The following is an 18,584-nucleotide window of genomic DNA, read 5'->3' as shown; positions in this document are numbered from 1 at the left end:
CTGACTTCCAGAAGCAGGCTTTTACGATGATTTGTGCTCTTGGAAAAAAAAAAAGACAGGACATAAAACAGCATGCAGAGTATGGCCACATATACGATATATATGTTTATTATATAATTATATTTGAATTATATAATAAATATATTTATTGCAAATGTGACCATATATATTACATGTATATTATTTTTTTAAGAAAAGACTGAAAAGCAATGCATCAAAATGTGGTGATCCCAAGGGATGAATTAAGCCCCTCCTTCCAGAAGGCGGGAGAGAACACCCTTAGCTTTAACAACGACCACACCTCATCCTCAGATGCTCCCTTTCAGTTTACAAAGTGTCTTCTTTCACTGTCCCGCATTCGGACTTCACGACTGCTATTTCACAGGGAAAGAAGCCAAGGCTCAGGGAGACCGCGACTCTGCCGCAGACAGCCTGTAACAGAGTTGGAACCAGGACCGACATGTACATAGTCGGAGTCCTGCAAGGGTCAGGTTAAGGAAAGGACAGAGAAGGCCGAGAAGTCAAGGAAAGTCCGAAAATAAGTGGCCCAGGGGGCAATGAAAGGACGCGGCGACGGAGGTGAAGCAATTCCCTGGTCTTCCCAGCAGAGGGAGACACCTCCCCCAAGCTCTGCAAACCACCCGGGCTACGCCGCCCCCACCCCCCACCCCCGCAGGGACAGCCCCTTCCCGAGACCCAGGGAGCCGGGCGGAGCGCAGGGGCAGCTTTCCCCGGATTCTGAAGGGTCTGCGGGCCGTGGGGCAAGGGATGAAGGGCGGGCCCGCAGGCGAGGCTTCCGGGCGCGGGGCGGGGGTGGTGGGACGGGACGGTGTGGGCGTCCGCAGTGGGGTCAAGGGTGCTGGGGCACCGCGCGCCGCTATGGAGCGAGAAGGTCGCGGCGTGGGCGGGGGGAGGGGGTGCGGCGTGGATGTGGGACTTCCTGAGGAGGCAAGACTTGCTGCTCCGGGGAGGCGGTTACTCGCTCAGGCTTTGCCACCTGCTTCCCTCCCAGCGAAACGAAACCCGGAGTCCCCTTCTCCACCCCCAACCCAGCTAATGACGGCCGCACCCCTTGGCTGGAACCTGCCTCCGCAACTCAGTCCCTCAGCCGCTCGACCTCAGGGTGGGCGAAGGGGGGTGCTGCCCAGCTGACTCCAGTTTGTGCACCCAAGTGGCACTCCCACCCCCACCCCATTTCAACCAAGTCCAGAACTTGAAGCTCAATCCTGAAGCGCCTCGGCAGCTCATGGGGGTGCTCCCCCCAGCACCACCACCAGTCTGATCTCCCCCTGCTGACCCCAACCGCTGGTCTAGACATGAACCCAGTCTCAGCCCCAGACTCCTCTCGCCTCCCGCCCCCCCCGCCGCCCCCGACCGTTGGCTACACCCAGTCAGCCAGCAGGTCCTGGATACCTGTGTCGTGTCCCTATGCCCCACTCCAACCAAGGCAGGGACATAGATGTGTCCAGTGGGCTCTCCTTGCTCCCCAAGAGCTCCCAGTTTGGGGGGGGAGAGGGTGGAGGCAGGGGAGTGGCCACCACACATCCCAACACTTACACCGTGAAGCAGAAAGTGTTTCTGTGCCAGTGGGAGGCTCAGGTCCTCAGCTCCCTGAGGATGACACGGATGACAGGACCTCAGGGGGTGCCTGAGTTCAGTCAGTATTTGGAGTGCCAAGGTTCTAGGTGGGAGGGAGCTCAGAGGCCTCCGGAATCATCTTCATTCAACATCCAATCAATAAATCCTTATTGAGGGTCTGGGGTGTTTTTAAAAATCCTGATGCTCCAGCCCCGACCCAGAACTCCCAAATCAGAATCTTATGGGGGGACTTCCCTGGTGGCGCAGTGGTTAAGAATCCGCCTGCGAATGCAGGGGACACGGGTTTGATCCTTGGTCGGGGAAGATCCCACATGTGCAGAGCAAGCAAGCCCGTGAGCCACAACTACTGAGCCTGCGCTCTAGAGCCCGCGAGCCACAGCTGCTTAAGCCCCTGCGCCTAGAGCCCGTGCTCCACAACAGGAGAAGCCACGGCAATGAGAAGGCCGCGCACCGCAACGAAGAGTAGCCCCCGCTCTCCGCAACTAGAGAAAGCCCGCGTGCAGCAACGAAGACCCAATGCAGCCAAAAAAAAGAAAAAAGAATCTTATGGGGAGGGATAGGGTCCTATCTTTGGTTAAATGTCCCCCAGGCGATTTTTGCTATAGTTGGTAACCACTGGTCTTGCATTCACTTAACCAGAGACCGTGTTCCTCAGCACTAGTGGGGCTTGATCTGGGCTTTCAATCAGGGTGAAATTTGGGGAAAGCTGAAAGTGGGACCTGGGTGGCCAGTCACTGTGGTGGGGGAAGGGAGTTGCTGAATGGACTGGCCAGCTGTGTGTGTTGGAGGGGGCCCTGTTAGTGACTCTTTGGGGAAGCAGTGGGGAAACAGGGACAGTATTTGCATAATCTTTACTTTTCGCATAGATGTATGTGTTCTCTACTGAAAGGCTAAACTCCAGGAACAGAAAATTCGCTGCCATTTAGGAGGTGTCCCTTATAGCAGCAATTCTTTGTGTTGCAGTTTAGCAGCTGTGATTCCTCCCCTCTCCTCCCTCCCACCCCAGTCTCGGAGCCTCCAGACCATGCGGAGTTCCCTGCAGAGAAGGTAAGCTGGTTGAAATCATTGGAGTTGGATGACTTAAAAGTTTCTGAATTCATTCTTCACTCCCTTCAGGCATATCTGGCTTCAGTGTTTTTTGAATGCCCACTCATTACCAGGCCCAGGAATGGTGTCCGAGAGCTTCAAATGGGTTGTGTGGTTCCAAGGAGGCCCCGCCTTGTAAGGACGTGGGAGCATGGCTGAAGAGGTGGGCTCGAAGGCGGGGAGCTGCCTTCACAGCTTGTTGGCTGAGGGGAGGACCCTACTTCTGCCCCACCCTGTTTCCCGAGCTCAGGGCTGAGAGGTGCAGTGTCCTGAGGTTACCACCAGGGGTCAGGCGCACCTGCTCTGTTCACCAGCGTCTGTCTCATCTCTTGGCTATCTTATTCTCTGAGGAATCTTCCTTGGTCCCTTGCCCTTTCTCTCTCACTTCTCTCGGCCTACCACTCCCTCCTTTAGGTCATCCCATCCAGCCATCAATGCAGGACCAGGCAGGCTCCCAACTCGACAGCCTGACGTTTCTTCTGACACTTGGAGAGTCCCACAGCCCTTCTCACTTCCCCAGCTTCATGAGTGACGGACTGGTGAGCAGAAAGTGTCTTCTACTGTCTCACTGTTTCCCCTCCTGCTGCCGTTCAGCTCACGTTCTCTGGTTTTGTTTCCAGGCAAAACAGGAGTGTTTATAGGTTCCCTCCTTCTAACAGGTTTTCTTATGTGTGTCCACAAAGCACTTCTCTAAACCCAAGTTCTTTTGTGACCCCCCATAACCCAGTGCCAAGAGCCCCTCCCCACCTCACTCCAGGACAGCACCCACATCCAGGAGCCTTGATCCCTGTGGACCTGATCTCCTCCTCCTTTTGCTGTCTGCTACACCTCAGACCCTGCTCCCTCAGGTCCCACCTTTCATTTACCCTCCGTGCTCCCACCTTGTTCCCCACGAGTGAGTCTTACAGCTTTGGAGGTTCAATTCCTCGAAATGATTCCTTACCACCTTGACCCTGTCCTCACACTCCTTCCTCGAGGAAGACTTCCCTCTCCCCAGTCTAGGCTCTAGAGACAGACAGATCTGAGAGAATGCTGGCTGAAGCAGGTACCAGCTGTGCTACCTTATCCTCTCTGATTCTCAGTTTCTTCATCTGTAGAATGGGCTGTCAGATATGCTGTGAGGCCTAAGTGAGGTGATGGATGTGGACGTCTTAGCACAGTGCTGGTACCTAGGGGATGCTCTGGGAGCCAGTCTCCTGTCCTTTCCTTCAGGACAGCTGCCATCCCCACTGTCCCCCAACTCCAGCCTGCTGTCAGGAACCTGCCTTTGTCTCTGTGCACTGGCTGCTTCCGCTTCCCCCACCGCCCATGGGCAGAGCTCTGGCCTGGGCAGAGGGGGACGAACCAGGGGACTCAGGGCCATGCAGCCACCATGATTGAGGGGATGGGGCAGATGCAGGGCTCTGCGGGGACCTCATATCTGAACTCCATCTGCAGGGCTGTGTCCTCAGTCTACCATGCATGAGACCTGGGGTGGCGTCCACTCTCCTCCTTCCTGTAATTACTAGGGGCCCCTTATGGCCTGGGGAGGGGGAAGGGCTCCCACAGAGTCCCCTGAGGCTTTGAGAGAACCAGAACGCTGGTGGGAGGGGAGGCAGGGCAGGGGGGATACCGACCACACAATATTCCAAGTCCCTGCTCCTTTCCCATCCACCCCCACCCCTCCACCAAACACGATCCCTGGGTTAATTTTTAGCATCACAGCTCTCACATTAGTCACTCCCTGTCACCCCACCTACACGGCAGGAGGCTGCTGTGCTGGTGCCGTCATTCCGTCAGCTGAGAGGTGGGATCCAGCCCCACCCTGGGCACCCCCTCACTCTCCTCGGGGCGCATACGGCCAGCCAGGAGCCCCCCTTCAGCCTGGGTAAGCGGTGCTGACATCGCTGCCAACACTAGGTGCTTGGTGGGGGAGGGGAGGGACAGGCTGGTAAGGGAGGGGCTGGGAATCTATTCTAGGAGAAGAAAGCCAGGGAGGCCCTGGCAGCCCCCCACCCCCAGGAAGGTGCTAGGCTATGCCCGGGCAGCTGGTCTCCTGGCAGCCGGGGGCTCTGGGAACAAAGGTGCGAGAGGGCCCCTCCCCTAGACCTGAGCCCCTGGGAGCTGCTGTTTGTCATCACTGCAGAGCAGCTGTTCAAACAGGGAGCTTGGGGAAGCTCCGTTTTCTTAATCAAATGTCCTCCCTCCCCAGGACCAGGGAGAGCAGGGCAGCCAGGTGCGTGTGCCCTGGCTGGAGCCGACAGCCAGCCCCGAAGGGATTTGGTGAGAAGGACCCACAGATGCCAGCTACAGATGGCGCAGGGCAGGGGCCTCCCCACCCCACCCTCCAGGGCTGAGAGGTGGGTAGGTCGTGGTCACCCCTGTGCAGGGCTGGCCCCAAGGAGGCATTCCCATATATTGAGCACCTGCCACGCGCTAGGTTGTGTTAGTCCCTGGAGCGGTGTTAGTAACACAGCTGAGTTTCCTGCCTTAGAAAGGCGAAAGGCAGATACAAAAGAAGTCAGTAAAATTACCAATTGAGAGTAAGTGCTATAAGGAAAGAAAAATAGAGGGCTCAAGGTAAAGCATAATGGGGACAGGGAACTTCTGATCAGATCAGGAACATCTCTTTAAGGAGGTGATGTTTAAGATGAGATCTGAGGCTGGAGGAGTCAGTCTTGCAAAGAAGACTATTCCAGGCACAGGGAACAGTATGGGCAAAGGCCAGAGGCAGGAAAGAGCTTGGCATATTTGAGAATAGGACTAGAAAGAATAGTGTGGCTTAAATATGATGAGCGACACAGAAGGAGAAACGATTTGCGCTTGAAGAGAACAGCAGGGCCCAGATCCTGCAGAGCCTCGTGCAGGGCATCCCAGTATAGTCGCAGAGGTTGTGCACTGCACAGAGGCTCGCAGCTGCCAAATCGTTGGGCCCGCGTGGCTGCCGTCAACCCACAGGAAGGGATGCGTTTTTGTAATTTGTCTGCCCAGAGGGACAACACATTATGGCTAGGCCATGATAAAGAGTTTGGATTTGATTTTTTTATTCCAGGGGAAACCATAATGGGTTTTAAGCGGAGGAGGGTTGTGACCCAATTTCCTTTTTGGAAAGATCACCCTAACTGCTGTGTGAAGGGGTGGTCCAGGGGTGAGAGACGAAGCAGGGAGCCATTCAGGAGGCAAGTGCGGTGGTGCAGGAGGGAGAGGCCTGCCTGGTGCCACTTAGACCTCTCAAAACCACCCCTTGTATGCTGATTACTGCCAGGGAGAAGCACTCGGGAGGCTCAAAACTCAGGTCCAACTCTGCCACCTACTTTCTGTGTGACCCTGGACAGGTCACTTGCCCCGGGTCACCTCAAAGAAGGTGGTGACCACCTCCTGAAGATGCTTTGAGCACACACTGTATTTATCGAGGCTCTATTATGCGCTAGCGTTGGGCAAGAAATAAAGCAGTGAGTAAGACAGGAGAGGTCCCTGAGTCCTGCTGTATGGAGTGTATATCCTAATGGGAAAGGGAGCCAGGCAAAACCCAAAACCCATCCGGGTCGAGACAGTTTCAGATGGGGATGAGAAGTATGATGGAAATAAAACAAGGCTCTATCAAAGCAGAGGGTGCGACAGTATTTTAGACCAGATGGGACAGCCTTGGGGAGGCCAAGCTGAGTACCAAAGGAGTCAGCTATGGACAGAGCAAGTGCAGAGACCCCAAGGGCAGGGCATCTGAAGTGTACCGTGGGCAAAGTGGCCAGAGCAGGGAGCGAGAGGGGAAGCAAGAAAACGAGGCAGGCAGGAGTCAGATATCCCTGCGTAAGAGCTGGAATCTTATTCTAGGAGTGATGGGAAGCTTTGAGGAGTTCTAGAGCAATGAGTGACCAGTGATTGGGCCTGTCTCAGGTTGGGTGGGTGATGGCTAAGGTCTCCTAAGCAGGAGACCCCAGACCCCTGGGAGAAAGGATGCCAAGCAGTTCTTTACACAAGGATAGTTCAGAAGTATAGAGGAGCCTTGACCCCACCAGTTGTGGTGTTTGGGGAGGGAAGTTCTAGATACATTAAACACGAGACCCAAGTTCTGAAGGGGTGTGGGGCCTCTAGTTCAGGCCCGTACATGTAAGTTAAACTCTCCCTGTCTGTTTCCCTGGCTGCAAGCTCCGAGCAAATTAGATGTAAAATATAGTGTGTGTGTGTCTGTGTGCGCGCGCATGCGCGCGCACCGGGGGTCAGGGTGGTGGAGTCAGGGCTTGCCCGAGCCCAACCCTCCCCCTCGGGCAGTCACCACACTGACACAGATGCAAAAAACCGTCAATTTTATACAGTCTGTGGTTCAGAAGCAACAATATGCAAAACGGTGGAACAGTCTGTGCTGCCCCCATCCCCCCAAGACATGCCCATTCCTGTCCCCCAAGGGGCAGAGGACCCAGGACCCCTGCCGGGCAAGACCCCACTTAGTTACAGGCTCCTGGGAGGGGCCAAGCCCTTAGGAGTCAAGGCTGGGTGGGAGGGGGACCAGCGCTGGTTAACTGGAACTATGCCTGTGGGGGGATGGGGAAACGACTGGGCATAGGCCATTTCTCCCCAAGGCCAAGGGTGGGGAGCAAGTAAAGCTAAGGAGAGGGCTTCGTGGGGCAGGGTCCTCTCACCCGGAGAAGGGGTTTTCTTGGACACCCCACAAGGCACTACTGACCCAGATGTAGGATGGCACGCCCCATCTTTGGCCCCGGAACCTCTCCCAACCCCGAGCTCGCCTAGCTCTCCGTGCCCACCTCCCACTGTAGTTCTGGCGAGGAGTAAAGGGGCCCGGGGCTCGGGTTCATTCACCACTCTGCACAAGCCAGGAAGGCAGGCCAGCTGGGGCTGGCGAGGACCCTCCCCCGCCGCCTTGGGCTCCCGGAGTCTCCGCGGCCAGGCGCCCGCCCCCGCCCCCTTTTTGCACTGGCTGGAAAGAATAAATAAATAAATACCTTCCCCCGCCCGCCCCCGCCCCTACAGCTGGCTCTCCTCCTCCTCCAGGGAGCGGTTGAGTCCGGGGATGAACTTGAGCAGCCGCCGGCGGAAGCTGCGGTACTTGGTTTTGCGCAGGCCGGGGCCGCACAGGGCCTGCTCGCGGGCCTCAGTCCAGAGAGCGCTCGGCGCGCCCACGCCGCCGCCGCCGCCGCCGCCGCCGCCCCCGGGGCCCGCGCACCGCACGCTGGCGCTGCGGCTCAGCACCGCCCGGGGCCCTGGGGTCGGAGCGTCGGCGGGGCCCGGGCCGGGCGCGCGCGCGGGGGGCGGGGGCGGCGGGGGTTCAGGCGGTTCAGCACCCCCGAAGAAGCACGTGTGGTAGACGGCGTCGTCCGCGTCGCCCCCGTCCCGCCGCGCGCCGCCGCGGGAGCCCCCGGGGGCGGCCAGCAGAGGCCCAAAGGGCAGTGAGCCCGGGAGCAGGCCCGCACCGTACAGGCTGGAGCGCACGGACTCCAGCGTGTCATAGATGCTCGGGTCCTTCACCACGAGGCCTGCCGGGGCAGAAGACACGAGGGAGGGCCGTCAGAGGGCACGGGTAGGAGACCTCAGCTCCTTCCTGTTGACCATCTGTGTGGCCCTTGGGCAAGTCACAACCTTGAACCTCACTTCTCTTGTCTGTAAAACAGGAATTATACACTCAGATCCTTGTGAGGGTCACTTATGACACAAGAGCCACGGAAGGGGTCTGAAACAAACTCTTGGAGCCTTCCTGTTCCCATCTGTAAAATGGAGATGGTACTATCTTGTACTTTCCTTCAGGGAACAACTGTGAGAATAAACTAAAAATGTGTGTGCAGCAGCCTGGGGCAGCATCGTACCCAAAGTAGTAGCTCAACAAACCTTTCTTCACTTTGGAGGGGGAAGTAACCCACTAGTTCTGCGGGGGAAGCAGGAATGGGGGTATCAGTAGGGGTGCAAGTGGCCCTTCACACCCCTAATCTACTCACCGTGCACCAGCCGCTGCTCCTGCACCATTAGGGACCTGTATTCTCCCCACTTCTCATACAGGGTTTGCTGTAAGAGACACGCCCTGCCTCACTGTCAGGAGCTAGCAAGAAACTAGCAGGAGGTGGGTACAGACTGAGGGATCAGGGAGTACACAGAAGAAGCCTTAAGGTTAAAAGGAGGTTCAGGGCTTCCCTGGTGGCGCAGTGGTTAACAATCCGCCTGCCAGTGCAGGGGATGCGGGTTCCAGCCCTGGTCCGGGAAGATCCCACACGCCGCCGAGCAGCTAAGCCCGTGCGCCACAGCTACTGAGCCTGTGCTCTAGAGCCTGCGAGCCACAACTACTGAGCCCGTGTGCCACAGCTACCGACGCCTGCACGCCTAGAGCCCGTGCCCCGCAACAAGAGAAGCCAACGCGATGAGAAGCCCGCGCACGGCAATGAAGAGTAGCCCCCGCTCGCTGCAACTAGAAAAAGGCCGCATGCAGCAACGAAGACCCAACGCAGCCAAAAAAATAAATACATAAAATAAAATAAAAGGAGGTTCAAGCAGATAAATGACCCCTAAAAAAGAGTGGGGCCGGTAGGGGCAGGGGCTTGGGAAGAGGAGGGTGGCGACTGGACGGTATCTGGGCTGCTTTACCTTCAGGTACTGCAGACGAGCCTCCAGTTCCGCCTTCCGAATTGATGTCCCATACAGAGTTTCCAGTCTGAGGAGGTTGGGGAATCAAAGGCTAAGTGGGCCCACAGGGTGGGGAAACACTGAGAGAAGCTGAGCTCAGGAATCCCTGAGGGACCGCGGCACTTGGACGTACCTGAGAACGTTGCCAGACGCCTTAATGATGTCAACAATTTCCCGATGCCGGATGCCTTCCACGTTCAGGCCGTTGACACTAGCGATGGTGTCCCCTGCCAGGCAGAGAGGGGATCAGAATCTGCTCCACGGGCCATGTGGAAGAATTCCAGCCACCTTCGCCAGAAAGGGTAGGGGTAATGACCCCACAAAATTCTCCTGAACTCCCTACCCCCAGTCATGGTTCTGGGGAGATCGTGTCCAGGCCCGGCACCCCAGCATAGGGGCCAAGGCCCTCAGACACCCACATTCTCACCTCACTCTCAGGAAGCCCTGTCCTCAAAGGCTGAGCCCTCCTGGCAAGCCTGGGCTGCCCCCAGAGCTGGTTATTTTGGTCCAGCCCACAGGCTGTCATGACACCCAGCCGAGACAGGAAGGGGGCAGGGTGAGAAGCACCAAGCTGGGAACTAACACCGGCCCCAGGCATAAGAAGCCTCAGCTTCTGATACCCTGGGCCACTGCAGAGCCCCCTGACCTCAGGCAGAGCAAGGCACCATCTCTGAGGGCCCATTTCCCATCTGGAAAAGGGGGTGTGGACCCCTGCGGAGGCTACCATGGTGATTAGGAGGGAGGGTGGATGTGAAACTACTTTGCAAAGTTGAAATATACCACTTAGCTACCAGGGGCTGCTGGTAAATAGGCAGGGAGGTAAGGGCTTGGGGAAGGAAATGGTGGCAGGACTGGGTGGGGGTGAGTTGGCGCGGTCGCAAGCTGTCCCTTCCTGGGACTTGGGACTCTAGATTTGGCCAATCCGAAGGGTCTCCTACCGGTGGCACCATTTCCTTGTCAGAGGAAGTATCACAGGTACCCCAGTTTGGGGCCAGGTTGGGAGCAAGACAGACCCTGATCCTCGATATCAAGCAGATCTAATGGAGTGGTTCCACCCCACCTCCTGCCCATGCTGGACTGCCAGATCGCCAGGGGGAGGAAAAACAGCGGCAGCAACACCTGCCACCTACCAGGCCCTGGCTCTGTGCCCAGGGGATTCCCTCACCATGCTGACGTGAGGACATGTTATTGCCCCCAATGTGCAGATGGGACTGCTCAGCATCACACAGTAAATGGCAAATTTGCCTAAGTCCAACCCATTCTTCTTTCTGGCCTTCTCAAAATAGGAGGAGGAAGGGAAATTGTTTTCAGAAGAGATTTCTTACCCCCTCTGCTTGGGAGTAAGGTCATACCCCTCTTCCCAGAGCCCTGTGTCCCGGGTTCATGCCTCACCTGGTGTGAGCCCAGCCAGCTGGGCAGGGCTGGACTCATGAACCCGGCAGACAAAGGTCACCATCTCCACGCGCTGCTCCTCCCGGTGGTGAAGGCCATAAGTCTGTAATAAACAAGGGGACCCTCAGCCCAGGGGTGGGGCGAGATCCATCCAGCCCTCTGACCAGCCTCCCAAGCCGTCCCTCCCTCCGCACTCAGCTTCTCCCACCTGGATCTCAAAGCCGAAGGTCTGGTTCTCCTCCTTCTCCAAAGTTAGCACTTTCCTGCAGGAGACACAGGGGCCATCTCATCAAGACTGTCAGGATTAAAAGGAGCTTGCCAGTCCCATAGCATGGCCCCCCGCTAATGCTGGGAGTCTGCTCTGGTACATCCAGGCAGGGTTCACTGTCTCCAGTGACAAGTCACACTCATCACAGGTTGTTGGAATGTCCTTTTCCCATTCGCAGCTGAAATCAGCTTCACTGAGCCACACAGCGTCAATCCAGCCCCTGGTGGGGGAGGCACTGGAACGGCTGACCCCCAGAGCCGGTGGACTAGCTGAGTTTTTCAGCCACACTCCCAGCTTTCCAGTGAGCCCCAGAATACTACTTACTGACTTAGCTGAGGCCCCAAATTCGGCCACAGCCTGGAGCACCGTCCTCTGCAGAGCCCTGGGGAGAGGGCTGGCCCCACCCCCAGAGGCCAGTCACGAGGCTGAGCCCAGACCACAGCTGCTCCTCCCAGCTGCGGTGAGGCCAGCCCACCAGATGTGAGGGCTGGGGGGAGGGGAGCCTCGAGGCCGCCCCTTCCCGCACTGCAGGCCTGCCCACTGGACACAATGGTCTGGAGTAGCTCCAGATTCTCGTCTGCTGGGGGAGCCCAGAGTTTCCTCTGCCCACCCCCACACCCCCTTCCTTCCCGCCCGGCCAGAGGCAGAGTTAAAGCAGCCTGCAAAGGCCCCTTCAAGCCTCAGGGCCTCAGAAAGGCCCTGGAGATCCAGGCCTCTCAGTGCCCAACCTGACCCACATACCCCCCAAATGCTGAGCGTCAACTCCCCGCCCCAGCCTGAGCTCCTCCCTACTTTGAACGCAGGGCTTTCCCCCTCTACACGTATTGGGGCAGGAAGCAGGGTGACTTCTGTGTCTACTCCAGTGCTCTCTGGTTTTCTGGAAGGGTTGGCAAACTTTTTCTGCAAAGGGTCAGACAGTAAATATTTTAGCCTTTCTTTTCGAGACCTAAATTATTTGACAGCCTCCGTCCTATATTGTTCTTTGTTTTTATTTGTACGACCCTTTCGAAATATAAAAACAACTCTTGGCTCAAGGCCAGTCTGGCCGGCGGGCCATAGTCTGCCGATCCATTTTGGAAGAAGCCACGCCCAAATCAGGACGGGACATGGGCAGAGTGGGGCCTGAGTCAGCACCTACTTCTGCCCTCACCTCAGACCCTTCCTAAGAGGCCACCACAGGACGGGACCAGCAGAGGACTGAGGTTTTGGGTGCAGGGGCAGACAGACTGGAGCAGCTGGACGTAGCCTGGCCATGGTTTGGGCCCTCGGAGTTTGCTGGGCTGGGAGGGCTCAGGGTAGCCCCGAAGACTTCCTGCTTCCCTCCTCCCAGATCCAGATCTCTCCGGGGAGGGGGAACTGGCAGGGACTGGGGGTGGGTTGAGGAGCACCTGATGACTCAAAAGTCCCTATCTCCTTCCTCTGCCACCCCCTTCACACAGCCCACACCTCCACCTGCCCCTCATTCCTAGCAAGGGTGCTGTGCTGTGCTGAGAGGGTGGGAGAATGACTCCCCCCTGGCTGGGCTGAGATGCTGTGTCGTGCTGCCCCCAACCCAGCGCCTCACCCTTTTGGACCAGGGCAGGGGCTGCGGTAATGGTGACTCACCGCTGCTGTTCAGGACTCTGGCTGAGATTCTTCCAGCGCAGTCCCGAGCCCTGGGTGGGAAGGAGAGTCAGGAAGGAGCAGGTGAGAGGGAGCTGCCCTGGAGCAGATGGTGAGAGCCCTCCTTTGGGGGTTTCTCACCTGGGCTCCGGCCCTAGACCCGGCACCCCGCTTCCTGTTGCCTGTGTGTCCGGCCCCAGCTCCACACTTACTCTGGTGCCGGCGTAGATACCTGCAGAGTGCCACCATCAGCACCATTCCGCAGCTTTCTCCCTAAGCTCTACCCCCACAGCCGGGAGGACTGTGGGGGCACAACAGTCTCCCGGGTTCCAGATGCATGAACCTCTAAGCCCTGTGCTGGTTCCCAACCTGGAGGGTAGGGGGTTTCATTACTCTAGATAGAACAGTCTCCACCCCCAGGGCGCACGTCTGCGGCGGCTCAGGCCCCCTAGACCCCACAAGCTGAAGCAGGGGCTCTTCCCAGATGTTATTCAAGGAAGGGCAGGGGGCCCCTGGGCTTGCCTATCAAAACACTCCAGAGGCCCCTGGGCCGGTCAGGTCTCTCCTAATTTCTCATTCACACAGAGTGGCTCGGGGGAGCCGGGGTCAGAGGCCCAGGTCTGGAGGGCTGGACTCTCAGCCTGAACATGGAAAGGCAGGGGACAGAGGGGCCCAGCCTCCTCCCTCAAAGTAGACTGTTTCAGGGACCAACTATGGATTCCAGCTGCGGGTGGCCAACTGTGCCCAGCTCCACCTGGGTCTCTCAACATTGCCATATATTTTGTTGCTTTCTGGGACAAAAACAAACAAAAAAACAAAACCTTGGATCTCAAACTTGTCCATAAGTCTCACTATACTTAAGGAGAGACATTGGGAGGTTTTTTTTTTTTTTTTGGCATGGCGGATGACAGAGCTGAGGGTCCCTACCTCTTTTGGGTCCTTGAGAAACTAAAGCAGTCTCTCTCCCTCCCTAAATTATTGATCCTTGGAAGAAGCCCAGTGCCAGACCAGCCCTTGTCCTGTGTGCCCCAAACAGCCCAGGGCCTTCCTGGTCCGTGCCCTTGTTAACCCTCCCCCCAGGCTGCCCCAAGGCCAGGAAGAGAAGGAAGCCCTCCTTCTCCAGAACCAAAGATTGGCCTCAGGGGTGGGGACAGTTCCCAAATGGGCCAGGGAGGAAGGACTGGGCCGCAGAGAGAGAGACCCCTTTGTCTTTCCACCCGATTTTCATAAAATGCAAATTCTCAACAAGCTGTTCATTGTGTTGGGGGGAGCCAGGGGCCAGGGGGAGAGGAGGGGAGCTGAGCTGGGAAAGGCCACCAGCCCCCTCTCCTTAACCTGGGTCTTGAGTTCCCCTTTCTGAGTGCTCGGGTCCCCCTCAGGCCAGAGGAAGAGCCCTGCGCAGGGGGAGACTCAAAGGGCGGGCGCGGCCCGCATCCTTCCTGCCCCGCAGGCGCCCTGCCACCCCTCCCACCGCGTCCGGTCGCGGCTGACTTCCAGGGAGCGGTGGCCTCGAGCCCCGCACCTCAGACGCAGGACAAGGCGGCAGGCCCCAGTCCAGGAATCCGGGCATCCCCTTGGAAGGGTCGGCGGCGCCGCACGCACTTCCCCCGCTAGAAGGCACGCGGCGCGTCCGCCGCCCTCCCCACCTGGAACCCGCGGACTCTCAACTTGACTGGGCGAGCGGCGGGACCCCAGCCCAAGGCCTCCCCGCTCCCACGGGAGAAGCTCGGGCGAGGCGTCCTGGGGACCTCGAGACGTCTGGACGCGGGGAGGCGGGGCTCGGGGGTGGCCGAAGACCAGCTAGGGCGAGGGGAAGGGGACCTGGGGAGGCGGCAGGAAGGAGAGCAGCGAGACGGGGCGGGGGCGCATGGGGAGTGGAGATCCGCCAGGTCGGGGGCGGCGTAGAGCCGGGGTCGCGGGTATGGGGGATTGCTCCTTCTGAGCAGAGGGTCGAGGGGACCCAGCAGGATCTGAACGTGTCCGTGGGGGATCAGCGGGCTGGGGAGGAATGGGGGAACTCGGGGACCCCAGGAGAATGGTGTGGGGGTCGGCAGGCGCGAATGGGGGCTGCTGCGGGTTGCGCGGGTCCTGAGGAAGGGATCCCGGAGGGTACCGAGAGCCGGGCGGGGGGCCGCGGGAGTTGGGGGGGATACGCACCTTTCGGCGGGGCAGGGTACCCCCGGACACGGCGAGCGCGCGATACAGCTCGGCCGGGTGATAGTCCTCCAGCGCCGCGTACAGCTCGTCCCCGGGGGTCCCAGGGCAGGCGGCTGCGGCAGGGGGGCCCGAGGCCGGGGTCGGGGTCGGAGGGGCTGGAGCAGCTTCCGAGTCGGGGGCCGGGGCAGCGGGGTCTGGGGCGGCCGCCGCCTCCTCTTTCTGCTGCAGCTTCCTGAGTCGGCGGAGGGTCATGGCTCCGGCGCCCCTCGGAGGCGGCGCTCGCTCCGCGCGGCGGGGCAAGCGGCGACTCGGGGATGCCAGCCGGGAGGGTGGTGTGCCGCCTCCCTTTATAGGCTCGGGGATCGGGGCGGGCGGGGAGCGGCCTCGCGGGGCCTCGCCCCCCGCACGGCCGGCTCCGCCCCCTCCCGGGGGGGGGGCCCCCAGCAGTCCCGGAGCCCCGCCCACAGCTCCCGAGGCATGCCAGGCTGGGGAAACTCTTGGGGACCGGAGTGCTCAATAGGGGGAAAAGCTAGCCTCAGAGGGGAGGGGGGTCCAGGGCATCGGGGGGCGGAGCATAGGTCTCCGTGATACCTGAGGGACGGGGAGCCTGTGAAGGGGCTTGTGCACGAGATTTGAAAATTTAGGGATGGATATCTTTGGAGATTCAAGCAGTCTGGCCGTGGAGCGACCGTAGGAGTCCTTAGGAGGAGGTTTGGAGGCCGCCCAGAGTAAGATTCTAGGAGACCCAAGAGGCTGCAGGAGACTTTAGGCAAGGAGAGGGAGGCAGGGGGAGGGGTGAGGTCCCTGATGGGAGGGAAGAGATGGCCCTGAACTAACTGTGCAGAAGCCGCTAGGGAGTGAAAGGGTCCAGGATTTCCCCCTTACCCAGCTGTCCCAGAAGAGTTCAAAGAGGCTGCCTCTCCTTCCCATGTCATGGGGAAAGGGAAGAGGGGGTAACCCAAAAAGTAGTAGACTTAATTCTGGCCTGTCCCCTCAGAAGGTCAGGAGTTGTTCCTCCTGGATAAACCTTTCCTCACCTCCTGATGTTGGAGCTCAGGTATCCTTTTCCCAGCCGATACATCCTTACTATGGGGGTTGACTCACAGCAGGGGATGTGACCGCGCTGAGTGGGTGCTCAGGGTTGGGGGATGGTGCTCAGCCATCATCTGACCTTTTTTGGGGAGCATCTTCCCCCCACCCCCGGCTGTGTTGCCGGTGGCTGCCAGGCCATGGGAGAGGTGGGAATGTCCCAGCTGTCGTCAGTGGTACCCGAATAAGAAGTGAGAGGAGGAAGTGGAAGGCCAGGTCTGGCATCTAAAGAGTGGCCAGCCACCGCAGGGCGTCAGCATCACAAGTTGGGGGCTCCACATCCCGACGTCTGCCACTGAACAGAAGCCAGGAATGTCCACATTGGCCCCTCCTCCAGTGTTCCCTTAACCGTTATGCCTTTACAGCTGACTGTGTAATCTTTTACATCTTCTACATCCATGAATGAATTCATTTGGTCTTTATAACAAACTCTATGAAAATAGATACCATTATCATCCCTTACAGAGGAGGAAACTGAGGCCCAGAGAGGTTAAGTAACTTGCTTTAGGTCACTCAGTGGCAGAGCTGATTCGAACCTGGGCAGCCTGGTTGCAGAGCTTGCAATCTAACCACTGTGTGATGCTGTCTTCCGCTGTTCTTCATTCACCCTATGTTGAAGCCCTGCTCCAGGCCAGGTTACAGAGGCTCTTGGTCAGGTAGGGAGTGATACACGCACCGGTGCTGTGTTAGATGCATGGCCTGCGGAGTACAGAGGGGCTAGTGGCCCATCAGCCTGGGGAGGCCAGGAAAGGCTTTCTGTCTCCTGTCTCTCTCAGTCCATGGGTCTGTCTCCGTCTTCTTGCTTCCTAGTCTCCTTGACTCCATCTGTGTCTTCCCCACCCCCAGGCCCCTGGGGCCTCAGCCCCTACAGGAGGTGTGTGGGGGGAGGGGGCGCTTCTTCACCCTGCAGTGATTACACAAGTCCAGATGGCAGGATGCTCGTTGTGTGGGGGGCAGGCGGTGGACTGGGGACTGCCACGAACCAAGTGCTAGCTCCCTTAGTGCCTTCCTCTCCCTCCTCCCACCTTCCCCCTTGGCATCACCAAGTGGCCATCAGCTGAGGGGCCGAGGGGGCGTTGGTGGGGAAACACGGGACTCTATTGTGAAGCATTAGCACAGATGGACCCCTGGACCGTCTGCTGCCTGCTCCTGACAGACGGCATCTGCAGCGGGGGTGGGGATGGGGAGGCGGGCAAAGGCAGCAGAGGCAATGGTTTCTATCCTCCTCGCTCTGTGCTTATTCATGCAGGGACCCTCAAAAGGGCATCTTGTAAGCTCTTCCATACCGCCACCCCACCTATCCCAGAGGCTTACCTAAGGGACACCTCCTCGCCTGAAACCTGGAGGAGCAGACACCACGGGTGTCACAGCACCTGTGTCTGCCAGCTCTGTTGAGACATTCCTCCTTCAGACTGACGTGGAGACAGAGACTGCCCATCAGTCTCCAGGCCAGTCCGCCTCCCGACATCCAAGTCAGACAACAGCACCAGAGAAGTGACGCTTACATCAGTTTCCGCCTCCTGCCAGGCAGGGCACCCTAGAGAACCCCAGAGTAAAGGTGGGCCCAGGAGATGCAATTTCTGTCACGTTCATTGCATGATTTCCTCAAAGCCTAGAGCTTCAGAGCCGGGAAGGGCCCCGTGGGCCGGAAAGGACACCAAGTGGTCCAAGTCCTTATTCAACGGAGGAGGCGAACTGAAGCCAACCAGGGAGGGAAAGACGGTGGCAGAACAGGCACTAGAACCCACTAGAGCCCAGGTCTCCTGACTCTGGAGACTATTTAACTCAGCTGCTGGCAGCTCCCGCTGAGAGCTCAGAGACCCGCGCCTGCTTCCTCCTCCCAATCTTCCCAGTTTCTCCAGGGAGGTGATGGAGAGCCCAAGATGCCACACTGTGGGGTGGTGGTGCCCTCTGGTGGCCATGAGTCTCGGAAAAATCTTCAAATCAGACTCCGAAGGGCTGCCTGGCTGGTGCTAGACCCCCTCCTGGAATCCCAGCCGGGTTTAAGGAGCCCCCAGAGCTCCTCTCTGGCCTGAGATGGTCTGTGTTCAGCTGAGACACCAAGCCCCGCTTCGGTCACTGAGTTCTGGAGTTTCACACCTGTTAGGAAGTTGTGTGTTTGTCACCCAGCAGCAGGTGACACTGCTCAGTGAGGGCAGACAGCTGGTGGGCTTCCTCCGTGCAGGAACCTGCACACGTCAGACAGTACACCAGGCCTAAAGCTTTGCTTTTTCCGACCCTCCACGACTTCCTCCTGAGCCCGAGTCTCTGGTCTAGCATCTGCTCTCCTCATCCCATCTTCTGCAGCTCTCTTAAGGCTGGTGGTGGCGGGGGGGGGGGGGGGGGGGGAGGGAAGCATGCTGCACGCCACCTGGAGCCTCATATTAGGACACCTCCCCCTCTGTTCTCCTCCCCCCCGGAAGCCTCTTTGCAAAAGCCCCATTGCTCTGGCTCCCGCAGACATCTGCACTCAATCTGTACCTTATTCCTGAGCATGTCCCAGGCTTTCAGAGTGAACTCTCCAGGCTTTGCTTCCTTTGGATCCAGATGTCCTGGCCCCTGGCTCTCAGGGTAGGCAGGGCTTGGCCTGTGGTAGGGGCACAGAGAGCGGGGGCTTGGCTAATGGACAAGGCCTAGGTGAGATCCCTTCTCTTTGGGACAAGCCCTTGCCCAGGTACCTAACAGTCAACGGTCCCCTGAGTCCCGTCCTCGCCCACCTGCTCCAGCTCTAGGCTCCCATCAGGAGGTCGGGGCACTCAAGGCAAGAGCTCCAGAAGCCCAGGCTCCT

General features: G+C 58.5%; 1 protein-coding gene across 1 annotated transcript; it reads right to left on the bottom strand.

Annotated features, from left to right (window-relative positions):
* Positions 1-6,949: 6,949 nt before the first annotated feature.
* TAMALIN (trafficking regulator and scaffold protein tamalin) lies at positions 6,950-18,086 on the bottom strand. Its single transcript, XM_022572117.3, has 9 exons — positions 17,111-18,086; positions 14,708-16,495; positions 12,554-12,603; positions 10,889-10,943; positions 10,681-10,783; positions 9,422-9,515; positions 9,250-9,316; positions 8,610-8,676; positions 6,950-8,153 (listed from the first exon to the last, which is right to left on the bottom strand). The coding sequence occupies exons 2-9, from the start codon at positions 14,957-14,959 to the stop codon at positions 7,645-7,647; spliced, it is 1,197 nt and encodes a 398-aa protein (XP_022427825.2). The 5' UTR covers positions 14,960-16,495; positions 17,111-18,086; the 3' UTR covers positions 6,950-7,644.
* Between the last annotated feature and the right edge of the window lie 498 nt (positions 18,087-18,584).

This window comes from Delphinapterus leucas, chromosome 11, assembly GCF_059928025.1.
Source record: "Delphinapterus leucas isolate spDelLeu-1000000601 "Yukka" chromosome 11, BTC_Dleu_Yukka2, whole genome shotgun sequence".
NCBI lineage: Eukaryota > Metazoa > Chordata > Mammalia > Artiodactyla > Monodontidae > Delphinapterus > Delphinapterus leucas.
The sequence above is the reverse complement of the archived record's forward strand: the minus strand, read 5'-3'. Positions and strand labels throughout refer to the sequence as shown.